Below are 19,758 nucleotides of genomic sequence, written 5' to 3'. Positions count from 1 at the left end.
ATCCACTGTCTCAATGAAATATACCTTGTCTAGTCGAAGTGCAAAGGTGGCCATTTCCTGTTTATAAAGTCTAAAGATTTTTTTAAAGCTTAAAGACTGGCAGGGGACTGATCCCGTACTCTTCTGGTTTTAGCACAGAGACTTTAACCACAACACCACTGAATCATTCTGAAAGAATAAAAGCGACCGTGAATTTTCCAGGCCACTTGCATGGAAAGGGTGTGGCTCCTGTATCAGAACTCAGCTGGTGTGGGCAGCAGTGTGGTGCAGTGGTAAGAAGCGAGTCTCGTAAATCTTGCTCCTCGGGTGGCTGAATTGCCTCAGTAAATGTCCTGCTGTATAAATGGATGATGCATAAGCCATGTGAGTCACCATGGATAATGGTGCCTGCTAAGCAGATTAATAATGTTATAATAAGAACATTATTATGATAATAATCAGACTTCAGATTCATAGTTCTTACATGACACGTGCAGGTGGTAAATGTGTCCAAGTGAAATAACGTTTGAAGTGGAACGTCCTGCAAGAATATTGATTGGCACTCACCAAGGATAACACTCTGCACTATGAAGACAAAATTGGGGGAAAAGAGGGCCAGGATAGAATAGAATATTCTATCTGGGTGTGAATGTGGAATGTGTGAAATATGAAGATGGTTAAAATCTTCATATTTCATACATTCCACATTCACACCCAGATAGAATATGTGAAATATGAAGATGGTTAAAATCTTTTCCTCTATTGTTTAAATGTAGGCAGGAGAAATTGGTGTTCATTGGTATAAATATTCTCATATATGCGTTCAAGCTGGTAAATCTTAACAGATCACATTACAAAGGCAAGAGACTTGTGGAAGGATGCCTCAGTGTACATTTTTATTGATTTACTGAATGAGAATACCTGGTAGGGTGGCATCAAAAGCAAATTTCCACTTCCGTTAAACAGTTTGAGCAATGGTAAGAGCGCCTGAGGGTAACCTCTTGCCTCTCAGTGAAAACAGAGCTGCAACCCTTTCCCAATTCTCTCCAAAGCCACCCCGTTACACAACAGGCAGATGCAGAACTTGATCCCTGTCTTGCGAGCTGCGTCCCTGTTTGGTACATTGACCATACTGTTTTCATAAATACTTCAGATAGCTGTGCTTGTTTTGTGCTTTGTCTCGTGGTGCATCTCTTCCTCTGTCCCTCTCTTTAACCACTTGGCGAACTGCGTCACAGTGCGAGAACTGGCCTGCTGCTGTCTCGCTCGCGGCGCGCCACCACTCCTTTCTACTTTTCGTGCGAACATCTTATCATTCAGATAAGTGGGACATTCCCAGGATAGTTTTGCTCTGTTGGTGCTTGTGCTCTTTTTAGCGAATTTTTGAGAAAGAGAGAGAGAGAGAGAGACAGACAGACAGACAGACAGACAGACAGAGGAAACATCCAGTGCTAATGGGTCCCCAGGATTAGTGACAGCCCCCGTGTCTTATTGTGAGATTGGTTTGGTTTAGGCAGGGTTTTGCTTGGTTGTGTCCTTCCTCCTCTCCACAAATGGGACAGCGTGACCAGCTCATACTCTGCACCCCTGCCCCTCCAAAGCTAATCCTCTGGTGCTTTTTGGTATTTAAAGGTCTCACCAGCTGACTCACCTCCACCTCCCCTCACCACCTCGTCTTGCTCACCACAACAAAAAACAAGTGCCCCTGTCTGGCTCCTGATTGGTATGTTTAGTATGACTAATGACCTGGGCTCTTCTGTTTCCAAAACCTCCAGTGAAAGACCTTTGTAGGGTTTAGCTCCCTAGTGCTCTTTTAAATGAGCTGGGACCTTTGCTATTGTAAGAGAGGTTTTCCTCATACAATACACTAGGTCGTTCTTCAGCATAAGCATAAAGGTGTGCCGCAAAGCCAATCCACTCCCAATAGAAAGAGGGGGTAGACACCCCCTCCCCAAAGAACCCACCTGCAGTGGGGAATAACCTATGCACCATCAAAGAACTACAGAGTCATTCATCACCCTCCATGGCCCTCTGACTGTAAACCACCTTTCACACTGAGGCATATTCTCCCACTTCCTCTTCAAAGCGTCATTGTTCACATACTCTTGCGGTGTGCTGTGGTAAAGAGCAGGGCTTGTAACCAAAAGGTCACAAGGTGTAACTGCTCGATTCACCACTGGGATGCTGCTGCTGTACCCTGGGGCAAGGTACTCAACCCATGGTTGCCTCAGTAAATAGGCAATGGAATGGAATGGAACCTGTTTAAGTTGCTCTAGATAAGAGCATTTGCTAAATGACAATAATATAATGTAATGTGATTCTGCACAGTTTAGGTACATTTGTGAAACTTACCTAAATATGTTTGAGTGATACATTTCAAAAGAATCTCTCCTTTTCTCTGAAGTGTTTATCAGTGAAGACTTCAGAGTATGAGATTGTATTTTTCCTGGACAAGAGAGAAAAACTATCATGTTAGCTTTAGGCAACATTTCCATTACTGAATGCATTGTGTTCATATACACGTCTGTCAATTCTGAAAAATTGTCTATGGCCTTTCTGTGACCTTTACAGAAAAATGCTGCACTGAAATTGTTGACCTGGTCATCAAATAAATTAGATCTGAATTAGATCTGAATGCAGTCCCCGCATTGAAACATTGCGATTTTAGACACACATGTTAGACACAGCTCCAGACATTCAATCTGGTAATGCATTTTGGTCAAGAAAAACAAGCAACCTGAAGGAGTTATTACATCCCTGTCTTTGATTCATTGATTTGTTTGCTGAACTGCACTTTTCAGATTATGAACACAACACCACAGGTGTAAAGCGGTGATTCTGTGAGGCTCTGGGTTTGCTGTCTGTGAAACATCCTTAGCTGTCACTACCCATTGCAGTTAAACCCTATAGCTGAGCCCTGACACAGGCTGTCCTTACCTGCTCTGCGCCTGGTGACCCTTGCTATAGTATCACCCTGCATGACTCAGCCATGTTTACCCCGTTATAGGGACAATCTGTTATGTGAGAGAAAAGTCAAGAGAAGTCGAGACGTGGGCCTATCCTATATCGTGGGACTAGTAGACCCACGATAGACTTGGAGAGAAATGGCACGACACACAAGCCACACGGGGAGTGTCCTAAGTGCAGTTTAATGCCCGTCAGTGTGAACAGCTGACACCTGACAAATTCAGACGGATGGCCCCATCACTTCATGGGGGATGTGTGTTGATGGTGGTGCTGTGGAGTGTGTGTGCAGCTCCCCCCCCCCCCCCCCCGAAACTGAAACAGGGACAAACTGTAGCACAGACGTCCACTCCGTGGGTGTCTGTGCTCTCTGAGCTCATAAGGGGATTAATCAGGGTGGGTGGGTGGGTGGGGGGGTTGTGTCTGACTGGCAGGTCCACCACACCCCTGAAGCTGCAGGCTAAACAGAGGATTGCCCCAAAGCAAGATCCCAGGGCTGTCTGATACCCTTCTTCCCTTCCCAAAACAGATGAAGCAAGCGATTTCTCTACTGTGGTGTAGCTGTGGTCGCTTTGAAGCTGCAGTGCTGCCGGAGAGAACTGGAGCTCTTTTTTGGGTCCTTTAATTTTCTTAAACAGACTTTTTTTACTCAAATTCTTGTATCTGGCTACTTTATTTTTCAGCTACATTGGGGTTGTATAATGATATGTGTTTCCAGTGTAAGTCTGACTTGCTTTGAGTTTCAGAGATGGGTCATTTGTCCTTTTCTTTTATGGACAGGGGGTATGGCCTATTCTAGGGTAGGTGGGGTCATTCATCTGGCCTGAAGGTGTGAATGTGGGGTCAGTGGTAGCATGGGTCCCCCAGGGCTAGTGAGAGGGGAAAAGGGTGGCCAGATTTTTTCTGAGCTAGGAAAGGATGGGTCTGTTCACACAGTATCCTCATACTGCTTTAGAGATTTTGAGAGTTTAGATGTAATGGGGTTGTATAGTCCTGGCTCTAGGGAAGGCCTGGGTATGGGAGACATCAGACTGAACTCTCGCTTATTTCCCAGGTGTCCAGACAGCCAAGCATGATTGGAAGGAACAGCAGCATCTCAGATGACATGGATCAGCGGTCAGGAGAACAAGGTACAGCACAGAGCACCAGTGATTGACAGCACAGTCTAACACAGAGCACCAGGGAGAGTACCTTGAGGGCAAAGTGAAAAAAACTGTAGGACAGGCAAGGATATCAGATGTTGAACAGACATCTATTTTAGTTGTTGTGAGCAGCGGAAATTGCTGGTGTCAGGACATTTGCTTCCTTTCTGCAGTGCTTTGAGTGAGCTTCAGTATCAAAAGCAGGAAAGGGCTAAGGCCACACTCTAAAAGCTCAGCAGTTTGAACCAGTGTGTGAGCTGGTTGCCTTGTTGTCCTAAGGAGTGTCTCTCACCCTGTATCTATAAGGGTCCTGTGTCTTAGACTGATACATTTTATGCTGGCTCTGCCATGAAAGGTATGTTAGCCCTGTGTGTGGGTGGTCAGGGTGACCCATTGCTCTGCCTGCCCCTCCCAGGGGTCCTGGATGGGCTGACCTCCTCAGACCGGCCGCGGGACACCACCTCGATCCGGGACAGGATGGCCAAGTACCAGGCAGCCGTGTCCAAGCAGGACTCTCTGTCCCCTCCACACAATGTGAGTGTGTCTCCTCAGAGACCTGTGTGTGTGTGTGTGTGCACTGTGAAAAAGAAGGTATTTCTGTGGCACATCCCTATACTGCCCCTGCCTGGAACAGCATGGTATTGCATCATGTTAATCAGAGACTGTTATATTCATTAAACTGTTATATTTGACAGTATAAGAGCCAACTTGTCATACTAATCAAGGTGTTTGAATTGAATTGACTGTGTTACAGAAGAGCACTGACTATAAAGCTGTCTTCACATATGAACTCCAGACAAAGTGCAGAGAATCAGGATCGCAACTTGGCCAGAATTGCCCTTTCACACATGTAGCACGCAACAGGAGATTGTCCGTGACAGACGCATTCTCATCTACAGGAAATACTCCGGTTTGGTTTAGGTGAGGGGCGACGCCTGGGTAGAGCGTGCAGGAGGCACGACATGACGCAAAAAGTACGCTGCAGAAATCACAGTGGCTGTATTAGAAACTGCCTACTGCATACTGTGTACTGCGTACTACACAAGTATATACTGTATACTGCATGCTATTTTTCAGTGTAGTACCCAGTATGTGACCATTAATAATTACATTTGTAGTAGGCTATGTTACATTGTCACTTGAAATCATTGCGAGTTTAGAAACGTCCAGATTTCTTCGTGGTATTTTCCAGTTAGACGCCACTTGCATTCTCACAAGTGAAAAGTATTGACAAGATCACCTAAAGTATTCACGAGTTGAAGTATTTTCAGTTTTTTTCTTTTCAATGTCTTAACTTTCGGTGGTATGGGTACATAATGTGGCACGGAGGTGGAGAAGGCGAAGATAGCTATTGTTCTTTTGGGTAACCTATAAAAAAAATCACACATAGCCATCCAAATGGTGCTACCGGCCCACATAATTTATTATTAATTATACATTTATTATAACAATAAGGTAAGTTTTTGTTGTTCACTATGTAATGTTAGGTCACCAGTTCACCTATTTCACTATACCTATCACTATTACTTAGCTACAGCTTAGCTAGCTACTAACCAGATAATAAACTACTAACCAACATTATTAATCATCGTAAGAAACAAGTTTTGGCAGTATAGCTATAGCTAACTATCTCTTTAATGATCATTGGACTTAAAATAGCATGTATTTGGACATATCCGCAATGTCAACGAAACAGTGGAAAGCTATGTACACGAGGCAGATGTTTGTATTCTTCCGGTTTCGTGCTAGTCACATAATAGAAACGTCATCAACACGCCCACTCGCTCGCGGTGGATTTTCCGGTACGTTGCTTGCTCTATTCACACATGGGCTCACTTCGACATGAGGCGGACATTTGCGTTCTCACATACAGCTCCTCCGGGTCAGGGCCGGATACATTCCGGCGTCCAGTGCATGTGTGAAAGGGGTCAAGTTATCAAGGAGCACTGACTGTATGTTGCAGAGTTGGTCCTAGTTTACATCTGAGACCCCATGCACAGGTGGAGATAAGGGACCATGTGTGGTGAGGCGATAATTGCTTATCAGCATCATTTATGCAGCTACACCCTCTCTCCTTATCTGCAGTCCCCTGAGGGGAACAGGGGAGGTGTGATTTTGTTCACTGGTCCCCAGTCATCATGGTGTTGAAGCGCAGCGGTTAGCTGCAGTAAAGGTTCTACCACATTAAGTGACTGATCAAGCTCAAAGGCCTGCCAGCTCTTCAGGGCAATTTAACAATACAGTCTTCAAGGCATTCTTCAATCTTTCGCCAAGTGCTGGACTTTGTGTTTAGTTTTTTGCATTCTATTATAGAGAGACACAGAGCTGTCAGGTATACCAACTACCTTATCACCTCTCCAAAGTATTACATTACATTCATTTAGCAGATGTTCTTATTCAGAGTCACTTTCAGCACAAGAGAACAGAAGTGTATTCATCCAAGTTAGATGAGCAACCATGTCAGACGAGGGTTACAGCACTTTTAGACAAGTGAGTGTGAGCATGGCATCATGCAAGCATTAATTCAATTCAATTCAATTCATTTTTATTTGTATAGCGCTTTTTACAACACAAGTTGTCACAAAGCAGCTTTACATTGTTCCCAGGTCTGAGACCCCCTGAGAGCAAGCCTAAGGCAACAGTGGCAAGGAAAAACTCCCTATCAGGAAGAAACCTTGAGCAGAACCGGGCTCATGGGGGGGCCCATCTGCTTCTGGCCGGCACTGGGCAGATAGAACAATAGTAGTTAACAGTAGAGTAATTATAAGAATGTCTCCTAGGATGTCCGGGTCTTGGAATGCAGTTGGCTTTGATAGGCAGGGCAGCGAGGTAGCAGGACTGGAAAACAGGATGAGACGCTTGGGCTACAGCTCCGGACAGGAGCCCGGAGCAGGGAATAGGAAGCAAACAGAAAACAGTGGTTAGTGGATGATAAGAATGGCAGGGATGTAGAACAGAGAGGCAGGAGAGGAGGGGCAGAGAAAAAGGTGTGCAACAAGGAAAGACCCCGGCAGGCTAACATTATGGCAGCATACCTAGGGGACGGGAGGCAAGGGACCGGCATAGTCATGAGGGCGACCCTAAGACAGTCAACACCAGATCACGGCACAGGGTCCATAAAAGCAATGACCACTTAGTCCACCAGAGACTCTATGATCCACGCCAGCACCAGGCCATGTCCCTCAGCTGAAGGATTTACTATATAGATATGTTTTGAGCCTAGACTTAAAGGTGGAGAGAGAGTCTGTTCCCCGAATCTCAGAGGGTAAACTGTTCCACAGGAGAGGGGCTTGATAGGAAAAGGCTCTACCGCCTACAGTAGTTTTGCCCACTCTTGGAATGGTGAGAAGCCCGGCATTTTGGGAGCGAAGGGCTCTCTGCGGAAGATATGGGTGAAGAAGGTCCTTAAGATAGGGGGGGGCAAGCCCATTTAAAGCCTTAAATGTGAGTAAGAGTATTTTAAAAATGATCCAGTATTTAATAGGTAGCCAATGGAGAGAGGCCAGAACTGGGGTGATGTGCTCAAAGCGTTTAGTTTTAGTTAAGATTCGAGCAGCTGCATTTTGCACCAGCTGAAGGGGTTTTAATGAGACGTTTGCACATCCTGACAAGAGGGCATTACAGTAGTCTAATCTGGATGTTACAAAGGCGTGGATTAGTTTTTCAGCGTCGTTAATTGATACGATTTTCCTGATTTTAGCAATATTTCTCAGATGGAAGAAGGCAGTCCTAGAGGTGTTAGTTATGTGAGGTTCAAAGGAGAGCTCGGGATCAATAACAACACCAAGGTCTTTGATGGCTGCACTCGGGGCAAGGGAGACACCATCAAGGTCCAGTGTAAAATGAGTGAGTTTGCTCCTGATTGAATTTTGGCCTATGACCAATATTTCGGTTTTGTCCGGGTTGAGGAGGAGAAAGTTTCGGGCCATCCAATTCTTTACATCTGTTAGGCAGGCCTCCATGTTTGAAATATTCAGAGGGACATCGGGTTTGACTGATATGTATAACTGAGTGTCATCCACGTAACAGTGGAAATTAATGTCATGTTTACGGATGATATCGCCAAGAGGCAACATGTATAACGAGAAGAGCAGAGGTCCAAGCACAGATCCTTGAGGTATACCATATTTTACTCTGGAACGAGCGGAGGATTCGTTGTTGATGGAGACAAACTGATATCGTTCTGATAGATAAGACCTAAACCAAGATAGGGCCTGTCCACTTATGCCAACCAGGTTTTCGAGGCGGTCAAGGAGGATACAATGATCGATGGTATCAAAGGCTGCACTTAGGTCTAGTAGCACAAGAAGAGAGATACAGCCATTGTCACAGGAGAGTAGAAGGTCGTTGAGCACTTTCAGGAGAGCGGTTTCCGTACTGTGGTGAGGTCTAAATCCGGACTGGAAAACTTCCAAAATGTTGTTAGAGTGTAAAAAGGCACAGAGTTGCTTTGATACTGCTTTTTCCAGAATTTTTGAGAGGAATGGAAGGTTTGAGATGGGCCTGTAGTTTGACAGGTCATTGGAATCAAGATTAGGCTTTTTCAGAATAGGCTTGATAACTGCTACTTTGAAGGGCTGAGGTATGTGTCCAGACATAAGGGAGGCGTTGATAAGATTTAATAGCGGTGTGCCAATTGCAGGCAGTAGCTGTTTTAGGAAGCCAGTTGGTATGGGGTCAAGTTGGCTGGTAGAGTTATTAGATGAATTGATAAAAGAAGAAAAGTCGCTAAATTCAATGGGTATAAAAGAGTCAAAGTGTGAGGCGGGCCTAATAGACATGCCTACATAATCTGGAACGGGACTGGCCAGGCAGGAGGCAGAAGTCGATGAGAATTTTTGTATTGTGTCTCTTATCTTTAAGATTTTACTATCAAAGAAGTTCATGAAGTCACTGCTACTATAAATTGCTGGTATGGTAAGGTTAACTGATGCAGGACTCTTGGTTAATCTGGCGATAGTGCTAAACAGGTACCTAGGATTGTCCTTGTTTCTCTCAATAAGAGTAGAGAAATATTTGGATCTGGTAGCTGTGAGGGCATGCTTGTAATTTAGGAGACTTTCCTTCCACGCCAGGAGAAAAACCTGTAATTTGGTGGAGCGCCATTTTCTTTCGAGTTTTCGTGTGGCTTGTTTGAGAGCACGAGTATGGTCGTTATACCAAGGTGCTAGCTTCTTGTCTGTGATTTTCTTCCTTTTGAGGGGAGCAACGGCATCTAGAGTTTTACGCAAAGTAGAGTCGATTCTGTCCGCGAGTAGATTAATTTCAGTTGAGCTAGGGTTTGAACATAAACTAGAGGAGATTTCGTTGTGCAGGTAGTATGATGTAGGGAGCTCGTCGATAAAGGCATTTGCTGTAAGAGAGCAAAACGTGCGCCTGGAAGAAAATCTAGGCTCCGAGTATGTGAAGCACGTTAGTGGTAAATTGAAAGAGATGAGATAGTGGTCGGATAACACAGGATTGTGTGGCATGATTTCCACCTGGTTAATGTCTGCTCCATATGTGAGGACCAAATCAAGAGTATGGTTGCGGTAATGTGTGGGTTTGTCCACAGCTTGATAGAGTCCAATGGATTCGATGATGGACAAAAATGCTGTTCTGAACGGGTCATGTTCATTATCCATATGGACATTAAAGTCGCCTGCTATTACAGCTTTTTCTATATTGACAACCAGGTCAGATAGAAAATTGGCAAATTCCGATAAGAAAACACTGTAAGGGCCAGGTGGCCTGTAAACTATAACAAGGGTAAATAGCTGAAATGCAGTCTTGTCAGGATGTGCAAAGCTAAGTACTAATAGTTCAAATGAATGGAAGTTATAGCCAGGTTTAAGGGTGGCACAGAGTTTGGAGCTGTGTACAGCAGCAACGCCGCCACCTCTACCAGTAGGTCGAGGGACCTGGTGATTACAATAACTGGGAGGAGTTGATTCGTTGAGAGCAACAAAGTCATTAGGTTTAAGCCATGTTTCAGTCAGGCATAAGACATCAAATTGGTGATCAGTAATCAATTCGTTTATTAATAAAGCTTTAGGTTGTAGCAATCTGATATTTATTAACCCAATCTTTAGGACCATTTGTCTACAGGTAGTACTTTCAGGTTTGTCAGACTTAATTTTTTCAAATTATCAGCACAAATGCCCCTACTGGATGTTTTTAAGAAGTTTGGGACGGAGGGTCGTGGAACAGACACTGTCTCTATGGGATTTTTAAGTGGTGGTTCCAGGGAAAAAGCAGACATCTGTGTAGGACAGAAGGTCTGCTGCCTGGCCTTGGCCCTGATAAGTCAAGGTTTAGTGGAATTCAGACTATGATCCATGTTACTAGAGATGATAGCTGCACCCTCCCTCGAGGGGTGGATGCCATCTCGTTTTAAAAGACCAGGCCTCCCCCAAAACTTGTGCCAATTATCTATAAAACCCACGTCGTTAGAGGGGCACCATTCAGACAACCAACGATTAAGTGACGTTAATCTGCTATTGATCTCATCACCGCGCCGCATGGGGATGGGGCCAGAGAAAATTACTGAATCCGACATTTGTCCGACATTACCACACATTAACTTGTGCTAATCTGAAACTCTCCAAATGTTTATCGTTTTTGACTTGACATCCCTAAGTCCCTAAGTGTTCAGTCTCTCACCTTGTAGGTGGCCATGAGAGCAGCTCTTTGTTCTATCCTGTCACTGTAGACGTGGCATGTCATTTGTCAGGGACCGTTTCCCCTTTAGTCGGTGGATTTGTATCCAGCATGTGGTTTAGAAAGTTGCATGGGGCCTGGGTGGTGGAAAGGTGGATTTTGAAGTAACTTGACAGGACCGTACTAAATCTCAACCCAGCAGGTGGAAAAGGCTGAGGCGGAGGCGACCAGACTTGGGGTGGACCAGAAAGAGAACGTGCGCCCGGCCAGCATGGGCGTAGTACGTATGACCATGGCCAGTGTGGGTATGGTTACTGGGGGGCGTGGTCAATGTGGGCATTGGTCATGACCATTGTGACACTGTCCCCTGCAGAGCCCTACCCCTGAGGCCAGCAGCAGACGTGCCTCCACTGCAGAGAGCAATGGTGAGTCAACACCAGTGATTCCAAGTATCCCCATACAGTTAACCTCCCCTCTCCTCCAGCCCTACTCTAAATCACCAAAGTTCAGGTTAACGCAGACACGGTGCATTTAAGGATAGGAGTCTGAAAGGGGAAGAATTGCACTGCATTACAACTGAAAAGGAGTGCTTTATTGTTAGGACAACTGATATGTCATCAAAAACGTTCAAAAAACAGTCAGAGTGTCATCGGCCGCACCTTATTGGTAGCAAACATGTATTATGCCCTTAAAGTCCAGATTGTACACCAACTGGCTCTCTGTTGAAAGCAGTGCCAAACCATTTAATCTGTCTTGAGACATAGTAATAGCAAATAGTTTTTTATAAGTTTCATCTTACTGAACGCACGTTCACCACCCAAGACAGTCACTGGCAAGCACAGAAAAATGCGCAGTAAGATGCACAAGTCACCATAAATGCTCTGAAGATTCAGGACATATCGTATACACTAACTAGTGCGTTAGGAACCTGTCATGTCTTGACCTTATAACCAAGGGCAGATAGGTAGCTACTATGTTAGACTCAATAGTTACAAGAGTTTAAAATTGACAGCTCAATTTGTTAAAGGGGGTATGGACGAATTAACGTAGGACTACACTTAAGACCAAACCATGTTGCAATATAATAGGGGGGACGTGTTTAGGCTACATATTTTAGAATGAAGATAAATGATTTGACGGCAAGCAACATGTATTCAAAGCAAATAATGCGAACACTTTCTGATAACATATAAATTTGTCTAAATATTCCACCAATCAATGGCTAGCATTTATGAGTGAGGATCACTCCCAGGTTGTCCCCTCCCCAGACGCCGGGCCTGACCCTGAGCACAAAATTCCTTTGGACAGCATAGAGACAGAGGGATCCCTGTTTCTGGGGGAAGGTTCTGGAACAAAGCCCAGTTCAGGCCCGCTTCTGGTGTTCAGGTCTTGGATGGAGACTGTTGGCAAGCACTGTGCTGGGTCAGCGACTCCTCATTTGGCCCGCCTTTTTACTACTTCCTGTCATGTTGCACTGTAGGGTCCCTCTCCATAGAAATGGTGTCTCAGTGACGCCTTGTCCCATTTTCTCTTTTTTCCCACGTAATGACTCTTAGGGGAGGAGAGTCAAGTGAAGTCTTTGAGGGTTTTTTGGTTTAAGCAGACAATGTGTCTTCAGTTTTGTAAACAGCAAGTAACATGCCTAATTCACTGACATACAGCGCTTCCTTTCAGCTCAATTACTTTGTTTCTAGTGTCCGTACCCTCTAGTGTCAGTATGGTGTTACTGCATCCACTGCAAGTCTGTCTCTGTTTTCAGGGATCCGAGAGGAAATGGCAGGCTCCAGCACAGACACAGCAGCACCTTCTCCCCAGAGTGACAACGCCCAGTCCAAGGCAGTGAGAGTAAGTGTCTGCGCAGCACTGGTCTGATCAACCTTCTATGCTCAAAAATCAGTGCGTGTGTGTTGACTGTAAACACCACAGGTGCCCACACTGCAATTTAGGCAGAATAATATGCAGGACAAACAAGTGGTGCACATGTGCTGTGCACCAGCTTGGCACCTTGAGTATGGATTCAAAGCCATTTTGCTGTCTCTGCCTAATCTGTGTGTGTGTGTGTGTGTATGTGTTTAGAAGTTCTGCATGCCTGTGCAGGAGAACTGTGTGGCGTGTCTGAAGACAGTCTATCCACTGGAGCGCCTGGTGGCCAATCAGCAGATCTTCCACAAGACCTGCTTCCGCTGCTCGCACTGTAACACCAAGCTTAGGTGAGTCTGCACTGCACAGTGACACACCCCTGGATCCTAACACACCCCAGTGTCTGTTAGTCATTTGAGAAGGGGATAGGCATTGAATCCCCCAGTTTCTTGTGCGTGTATCTTTTCTTTGTCTTTTGTCTCCCCCTGCTGGCCAGTTTGGGAAACTATGCTTCTCTGCATGGCAACGTGTACTGCAAGCCGCACTTCAACCAGCTGTTTAAAGCCAAGGGAAACTACGATGAGGGCTTTGGTCACCGGCCACACAAGGAGCTGTGGACGGCACGGAGTGAGGGCGAGGAGGAGGAGGAGGAAGAGGAAGTGGTGAAGGCAAGGGCTCCTCCAACAGAGTCCCCTGCTGCAAAGCCGCAGAATCCCCTAGTAGAGGAGTTGTCTGTGGCCAAGGTCAACATTCTGGCAGCCACGCTAGAGACACGGGTGCACAGCTCGGCGATGGCTGAGAAACCAGCCTTCGAGAAGCCCGTGGAAACCCGGCGGCTGAAGATCGCCTGGCCACCGCCCACCGAGGGTGAACGGGCCCCCGGGGCCTCTAATGCTGCCCCAGAAGTCGGATCTGTGAGGCCCTTCCGAGCAAAGTGGCCGCCCGAGGGTGACACCCTGCCCCCTGCTCCAAGTACTGAGCGCTCTGAGCTCAAAAATCTGCGCAGGAGCGCCTCTCTGAAGGAGCGCAGCCGTCCCTTCTCCCTGACCGTCAGCCCTGCCTCTGCCCCCACCCCTGCACCCAGGGAGCCACGCTGCCCAATCAGGCTGCTGGAGAGGAGAGGCTCCTTGGAGGAGACTCGTCCAACACCTGCCCCCCGCAGCAAGGAGCCAGAGCCAGAGTCAAAGCCAGAGAGGGAGGGGACAAAGCAGCGGGAGGAGGAGGAGGATAGGGTCACGGCTAGGGGCTGTGCTGTAAATGAAGCAGCTGGCTCAGAGGAAGAGGAGAGCAGATCTGCACAGGACGCAAAAGATGTGCCCCCTCAACCACAGGAAGAGGAACAAAGAGTGGGAGAAAAAGAGGAGGAGAAGCAGGAGGAGGAGGTGCCCTCTTTGAAGCTCCAAAGCGTGTCTCCAGATGTCCCAGCATCCCCCTCACCCCTGCAGGAGAACAAGACTAACAGGGCGTCCCAGGACGTGGATGATGAGGATGATGAAGATGACGGCGGGGTGCTGTCTGTGGAAGAACAGATCAAGAGGAACCGATACTACGAAGAAGAGGAGGAAGAGGATGCAGAGAAGGAGGGGTGAAACCCGTGCAACTTCTCAAAAAAAAAAAAGACACATGCCGAAAGAACGCCAGTCAGTTTTCTTCATGACTTTTTCTGTCTTCTATAACTTGTGAATTGATACTTTAGAGGCCTTGCCAGCGTTCGCCATGAGGGAACCTCCTGCTCTTTTGCTGGAGATAGGCAGCCTGTCCCTCAGTTTTGGTGCAATTGTTGTGTCTTCCCTTTTCAAAATCTGTTCATCGCTGATGAACTCCTTTGGCTGCAACACTCCAAAAGGCCAGGTTCCTTTCAAAGGGAAAGAAGGTTTTACCGCCCTTTCCCAGAAGCCAGCTATACTTAAGGAACGTGGTGTGATGACATTCCAAGCTTCTGACAGTTCCATACTTGCCACCTTTCCAAAGTTTGCCGGAAAAAAGAGTTTTTGTATGTTTCCTTTTGTATGTGTTACAACACAGCAGCTGACATCATATGTATCTTTTAAACCTAAAACGAGAACAATTTTGGAATCGTTATGGCTTTTATACCGTGTGGAGTGACAAAACCAACCCATTTAGGGGACTGTCTCACTGTGATGCGTGACTATAAACCGGAAACTATGCATTTTAATAGGAGTAACACTTGTTTGAGAGAAAAACAATGACCTTTGAATCTTTGGCTGTGTGGTGGAGTTGAAGTGGGTTTATGATGACTGCGCATGTTGGGTGTGTATAGAAACAGATGAAGCTAGACGAGCGCTGGGTGGAGTGTCAAGGTGACTGGCAGGTTTGTGTGAGTGCTTCAAACCCACAGCAAAGTAAATAAACCAATCAGTGCATCTGACAAGCATCATTACTTAGAGTGAGACAGGGTTTTTTTTTTTTTAATGAGAAGAGTGTCTGAATGGGGGGGGGGGGGTGAGTTCAACATTCCGTGATTTTATTTCTTTTCATTATTTTAATATGCCTGTGGAAAACATGGAAAACTACTTATGCAATCTAAACTGAACAGGAAAAGGAGAGTGATTTCATTGTTGTTCACAAAGGGTCCAAAAGATCTGCACACTAATGTTGGAAATTCAAGAATGTTCAAGCAGTGCTAGACTTCAAATCAGTGAATGATCTATTTGTCAATGCAAGCTATTTATGAAATTGTCACATTCCCACCTGTACTACTAATGGTTTGTTTGCACACTGACATGTATGGGATGAAATACCTTCATGATGTACTGAATCAAACTGCCAGGCCAATACTAATCTGTAAACAGTTATATGTGCTCAAGTATAGTATAATGAATATTTAATTGCTGGTGTTTTTACATCTATTCAATAAAGAGGAAAAGGCACGCGTTGGTGTGTGTATATACATACCAGAGTGCATCTGGTCACATTAGTGTTTGAGTTTTGGCTATGTACAAAATGAGGACTTGCAGTTCTCCCTCTGTATGCAATACATCTTTCCCACCCCTCAGAGATGAGGGACCCAGGGTTTTGAAATGAAGACAGAGAGGCAAAGCTCTATGGAAATAGCTTTATTTTGGGATATAAACATCTCTATGTACACATTAACAGCAGTGCAGCTGCTGGAAAGGAGGTACTGAGCAACAGCCATTGACTGAATGGTGGGCAGGGCTGACAGATCATCTTCTAACACATAACTGGATGTGCAGCCCCACAGCTAAACCTATCCTGCCACCCAGAACACTTGGTCATCTGAACGCTGCCTTCTTACCCCTGACCTCACCTCCTCTGACAGCTGCTTGGCACCTGCATTTAATCTTATGATTTGATATACTGATAAAGCCAACATCCATGGGCCAGCTGTGGGATTCAGAGTTGGCGTGCGCGCTTTCTGTCCTCAGCAACTGATCCGGGATCATAATCAAAATTTAACAGTACAGGGATGGGGTTAAGATTGGGGGTGGGCAAGATGATCTTAGATCTGTTGTCAAGGGCAGAAAGTACCCAAAGCAGGGTATGCCATTTCTTCCCCTCATATACGATTTGTCCAGGTGTGTCACATGGAACCTCACCTGACCAATCAGAGGAAAGTGCATGTTGAAATTCACCCCAGTGCAAGATGCTTAAATTTTACCACAAGAAGGCACCAATGTATCAGCCATATAGGCACAGACTTGGGTTGCATATATTGCTAAGTATGTGTAATCTGATGTAGATGCTAATTACATTGCAAATATCCCTTGAGATATACTTTGTTATATAAAACTAATGATTGTTGTCTATATCATTGCAAATCTCACTCCAGACGATAGTGTCCTTCTGTGGCATCTCCCCTGCCTGTAAGCGTGTAATAAATAAATGCACCCCTCCATGGAAGAATACCACTGTTTCAGACATGCCCTGTTACTAACAACTATGCAATAAGAGGACAGGCCATCCGTCCTCCAGTGATGGAGAGGCAGCCCCACATCCACAGGGGCGTGACCTGCGTCACCATCACGCTCAACACAAACGCAGTTAATAACTTCCTCTTTATTAGCCTTTCAAAAGAACAGGATACAGAAACCGCAACGGGGCAGTTATAACTACTAAAAGGAAAAGTGATGAACACGTAACCAAACTTGTTTCAAATGTTTAACTCAATTCTAACTCGTTTTTATTAATTAAGAAAAACAAAAAGGTTAAAAGATGGTAATGGTCTACCCTTCAATTCAGACAGGAGGCTTTCCCTGAAATCGACCCAAACGCGCTGATCCGAGACCCGCGACAACCTCTGGCTCAGTGGCTGTTGGGAGTCCACATCTGTAAAGTGCTTGTGACAACAGCATATGGCGTGTGGTTTTGGCTTTTAGCCGTCTGTGTACAAATAATATGCGTTTGTGAGGCCGATTGGTATTGAGGAAGAGGAGAGCGTGCCACCCTACAAATGCTACGGATCCTTCAGTGCGAGTAAACCACACAGACCAGAGATTCCTGACTTCTCTGCTCTGTCACGTGTTGCCGCTAAAAACGCAATAGCATTATTGTTAATGTTATGGATAGCCTGGAAACACTGGAGGTGGCTGGACTAAGACTCTGCTAGGGATGGGTTAGAGAGCTCTCGCTAGAGTTGCTTAGAAGTAGCGGTTTCATGAGGCAGAGCCCTGTAAAATGGCCGCTGATCAACCTGCTACAGGTTGGCGAGGTGCACTTGTTGGCACTTCCAAGGAGTTCTTGAATGGGGGCCCTTCTCTTTGCCCCTCAGGAATTACTACCCGTGTTGTGACTACAAATGTTACAGCAAAATTAATATTCAGATTTCATGCTAGTCCTATCTGAATGAAAGCGCGATTCAGTCACTCTGCCTGTTAAAAAACAATTCAGTGTTAACAACAGCAGGACTGATCTTTCTTCTCACCACTAGTGGGCATGGTTTCTGACAGCTGCACGAGGGACAGAGCTTGTATGGTGGTGAAACGCACCTTTGAGAGGAACAAGATGACAGCAGCACGCTGTGCTGGCTGAAACGAACTGGAGGGCGCCAGATTCACATTCAGAGGCACAGGGACTCACGGAAAATGTGGTTCCGGTTCTGCAGCCCTTACCTCGCGAGCCACACTCCTGTAATTCCTTTGAACAAAAGAAATGGAAGCATGCAACGCTAGCAGGGAATTAGCGGTTCAGACTAACACCACCTGCCTCACCTACCAACAGCTTTAATTGAGCTCTAAGGACAACCTGCTGTGCACAACCAGCACAATATTCAAACATGCCTATGGAACCACATGCTTTGCACCACAGTGATATCTTGCAGTTAGGTTTATATTCAAGTAATAACATTAAAAAATGGACTATTATCTATGTACAGTTTATAAGTCTCAGTTTTACCATTTGTTTTTTTCTGTTTGCTAACAAGCCCTTAAACATAACCATTTAGACAGTATAAAGCAGGAAGAACCACAGGCTCTTGAAGACTTTCATTTTCACCGATAACCACCACTGAGCAGCACGAGAATGTATTGTATTTAACCATCATGGAGAAATGGGCCCCCCTGGTGGCCATAGCAGCCACTGCCAGCAGGGTTTCTGCTGCTACATATCTAATCCATTCACTTGGGTTTTTAGATTTTGATGCTCTGATATACAAATTTGCCATGCCTTCTGTGCCAAGCCTAGCTAAAAAAATTAGTAAAAATAGAATAACTTAACTTCTGTTGTAAGCTTTAAAGGAAATGTATAATAAAAAGTGTCATTTTGATCATTTTGGGCAGAGTAGAGGCTGGATGTGTGAGGGAGGGAGGGGGGAAGGTGTGGTAAGGCCTGGCCTCGCCCCTGTGCCCAGACAGTCTCAGAGTGTGGGCCCCCGCTCATCCGCTCAGGGGGTGCAGGTCCACCTTCACTTTCTCCCCACTGCTCAGCATCCCGATGGTGGGGTAGAACCCCCCCGCCGGGACCACCGCCTCCCGCTTCCCGATGATCTTCCCATTACGGGTGAAGAACACCTGCGTGCGGACACCAGGGGGCGACAGAGTCAGTGCACCGCACAGCTGCCAGGAGGGAGGGCAGTTCCCCACAGCTCCACTTTATGACTCATAGAAATAACACACAAATGAAATATAAGAAATATACATATCAAATCTGATGCGTGCCGCTGCTAGCAGAAATAAATTTCATTCAAGCCATAGCAGAAGAAGGTACGAGTCAGACAAGGGAGATCTAAAGGTCAGACTGGAAAATGTTCTCCTTTCATTATACAGACACAAGTGTACGCATTTCTTGGTGGCAATAGGTTCTTTCTTGACATTTTAAAAATGACTGATTGAAAGCGTGACTGAAATTAAATCATGTATGTGAGTGACAAACTTATTTCTTGGTCTGTGTCTTTGCACGGTCCCTTTGAGCAGCCCCACTCAGGAGAATGCAAGATAAACTTCAAAGTTATTGATGGATGAGCAAAATTAGATACTCAGCCTGAGTTTAGGCCACAGCACACACACTACTCCAAGCACAGGTGGGGTCAACTCCATTCCCATCTTGTTGGGTGAACTGAAATTCCATTCAGGAATTTCAAATCATTGCCAATCATTTTCTATGAAGATTTTCCAGCTGTTGAATGGAATTTCAGTCCATTTCCCAAACTGACTGAACTGAACTGGAACTGGCACTAACTCTGCTTTCCAGGGTCTCCAGTGTTGCCTAAGGCAGACCCTCATTGGAGAGCTGGGAGTCCTGCTCCATCCTTTTCCGGAAGGATGGCAGTAGTACTGTGCAGAGCCTTTCTAGCGTCTGACCCATACATCCTCACTCCTCCCGGGGTCCTCTCGTGAGTGTCTTTGATTTCTGCGTATTTGTGTGCGTGTGTGTGTGTGTGTCCAGAGAGTCCAGAGAGTGTCTAGGGGTATGTGTGGTACTTACCATGACCTTCCTGCCTTCATGCTCCTGTTCCATGTCCTCTCCCTCCTCCTCTTCATCTTCATCATTCAGGTAGAGAACATTCTGGACCCGTCTCTGCTTGGGCCGCACCTCAAAGAAGTCCCCCTCGTCACTGTCATCTGCGTGCGTGCGCTCACACACAAACACAAACACAAACACGCACACACGCACACACACACACACACACACACACACACACACAAACAAACATACAGTAGCTGTTTCATCATTCACATTCTGCAAACCAGGCAATGCT

At 45.8% G+C, this 19,758-nt stretch overlaps 2 protein-coding genes across 5 annotated transcripts in view; one reads left to right on the top strand and one right to left on the bottom strand.

Moving 5' to 3' along the window:
- Nucleotides 1-14,202, top strand: part of LOC118779151 (LIM domain and actin-binding protein 1-like) — a 34,429-nt gene extending 20,227 nt beyond the window's left edge. For 2 of the 3 annotated variants that reach the window (XM_036531082.1, XM_036531084.1), the window contains 7 exons: nucleotides 3,998-4,073; nucleotides 4,501-4,619; nucleotides 10,924-11,004; nucleotides 11,098-11,149; nucleotides 12,484-12,569; nucleotides 12,801-12,934; nucleotides 13,081-14,202. In XM_036531082.1, the coding sequence (XP_036386975.1) occupies nucleotides 3,998-4,073; nucleotides 4,501-4,619; nucleotides 10,924-11,004; nucleotides 11,098-11,149; nucleotides 12,484-12,569; nucleotides 12,801-12,934; nucleotides 13,081-14,173 (1,641 nt within the window). In that variant the 3' untranslated portion in view covers nucleotides 14,174-14,202. The remainder of the gene's footprint in view (nucleotides 1-3,997; nucleotides 4,074-4,500; nucleotides 4,620-10,923; nucleotides 11,005-11,097; nucleotides 11,150-12,483; nucleotides 12,570-12,800; nucleotides 12,935-13,080) is intronic. The other variant, XM_036531083.1, reaches the window with a different exon arrangement.
- A 1,437-nt stretch (nucleotides 14,203-15,639) lies between these two features.
- Nucleotides 15,640-19,758, bottom strand: part of LOC118779299 (SPRY domain-containing protein 3-like) — a 75,598-nt gene continuing 71,479 nt past the window's right edge. For both annotated transcript variants that reach the window (XM_036531338.1, XM_036531339.1), the window contains exons 10-11: nucleotides 19,485-19,621; nucleotides 15,640-18,571 (exon numbers count right to left, since the gene is read on the bottom strand). In XM_036531338.1, coding sequence (XP_036387231.1) covers nucleotides 18,437-18,571; nucleotides 19,485-19,621 — 272 coding nt within the window. In that variant the 3' untranslated portion in view covers nucleotides 15,640-18,436. The remainder of the gene's footprint in view (nucleotides 18,572-19,484; nucleotides 19,622-19,758) is intronic.

Source organism: Megalops cyprinoides, chromosome 6 (assembly GCF_013368585.1).
Source record: "Megalops cyprinoides isolate fMegCyp1 chromosome 6, fMegCyp1.pri, whole genome shotgun sequence".
NCBI lineage: Eukaryota > Metazoa > Chordata > Actinopteri > Elopiformes > Megalopidae > Megalops > Megalops cyprinoides.
Note: the sequence above shows the minus strand (reverse complement) of the source record. Positions and strands in the feature narration are given on the sequence as shown.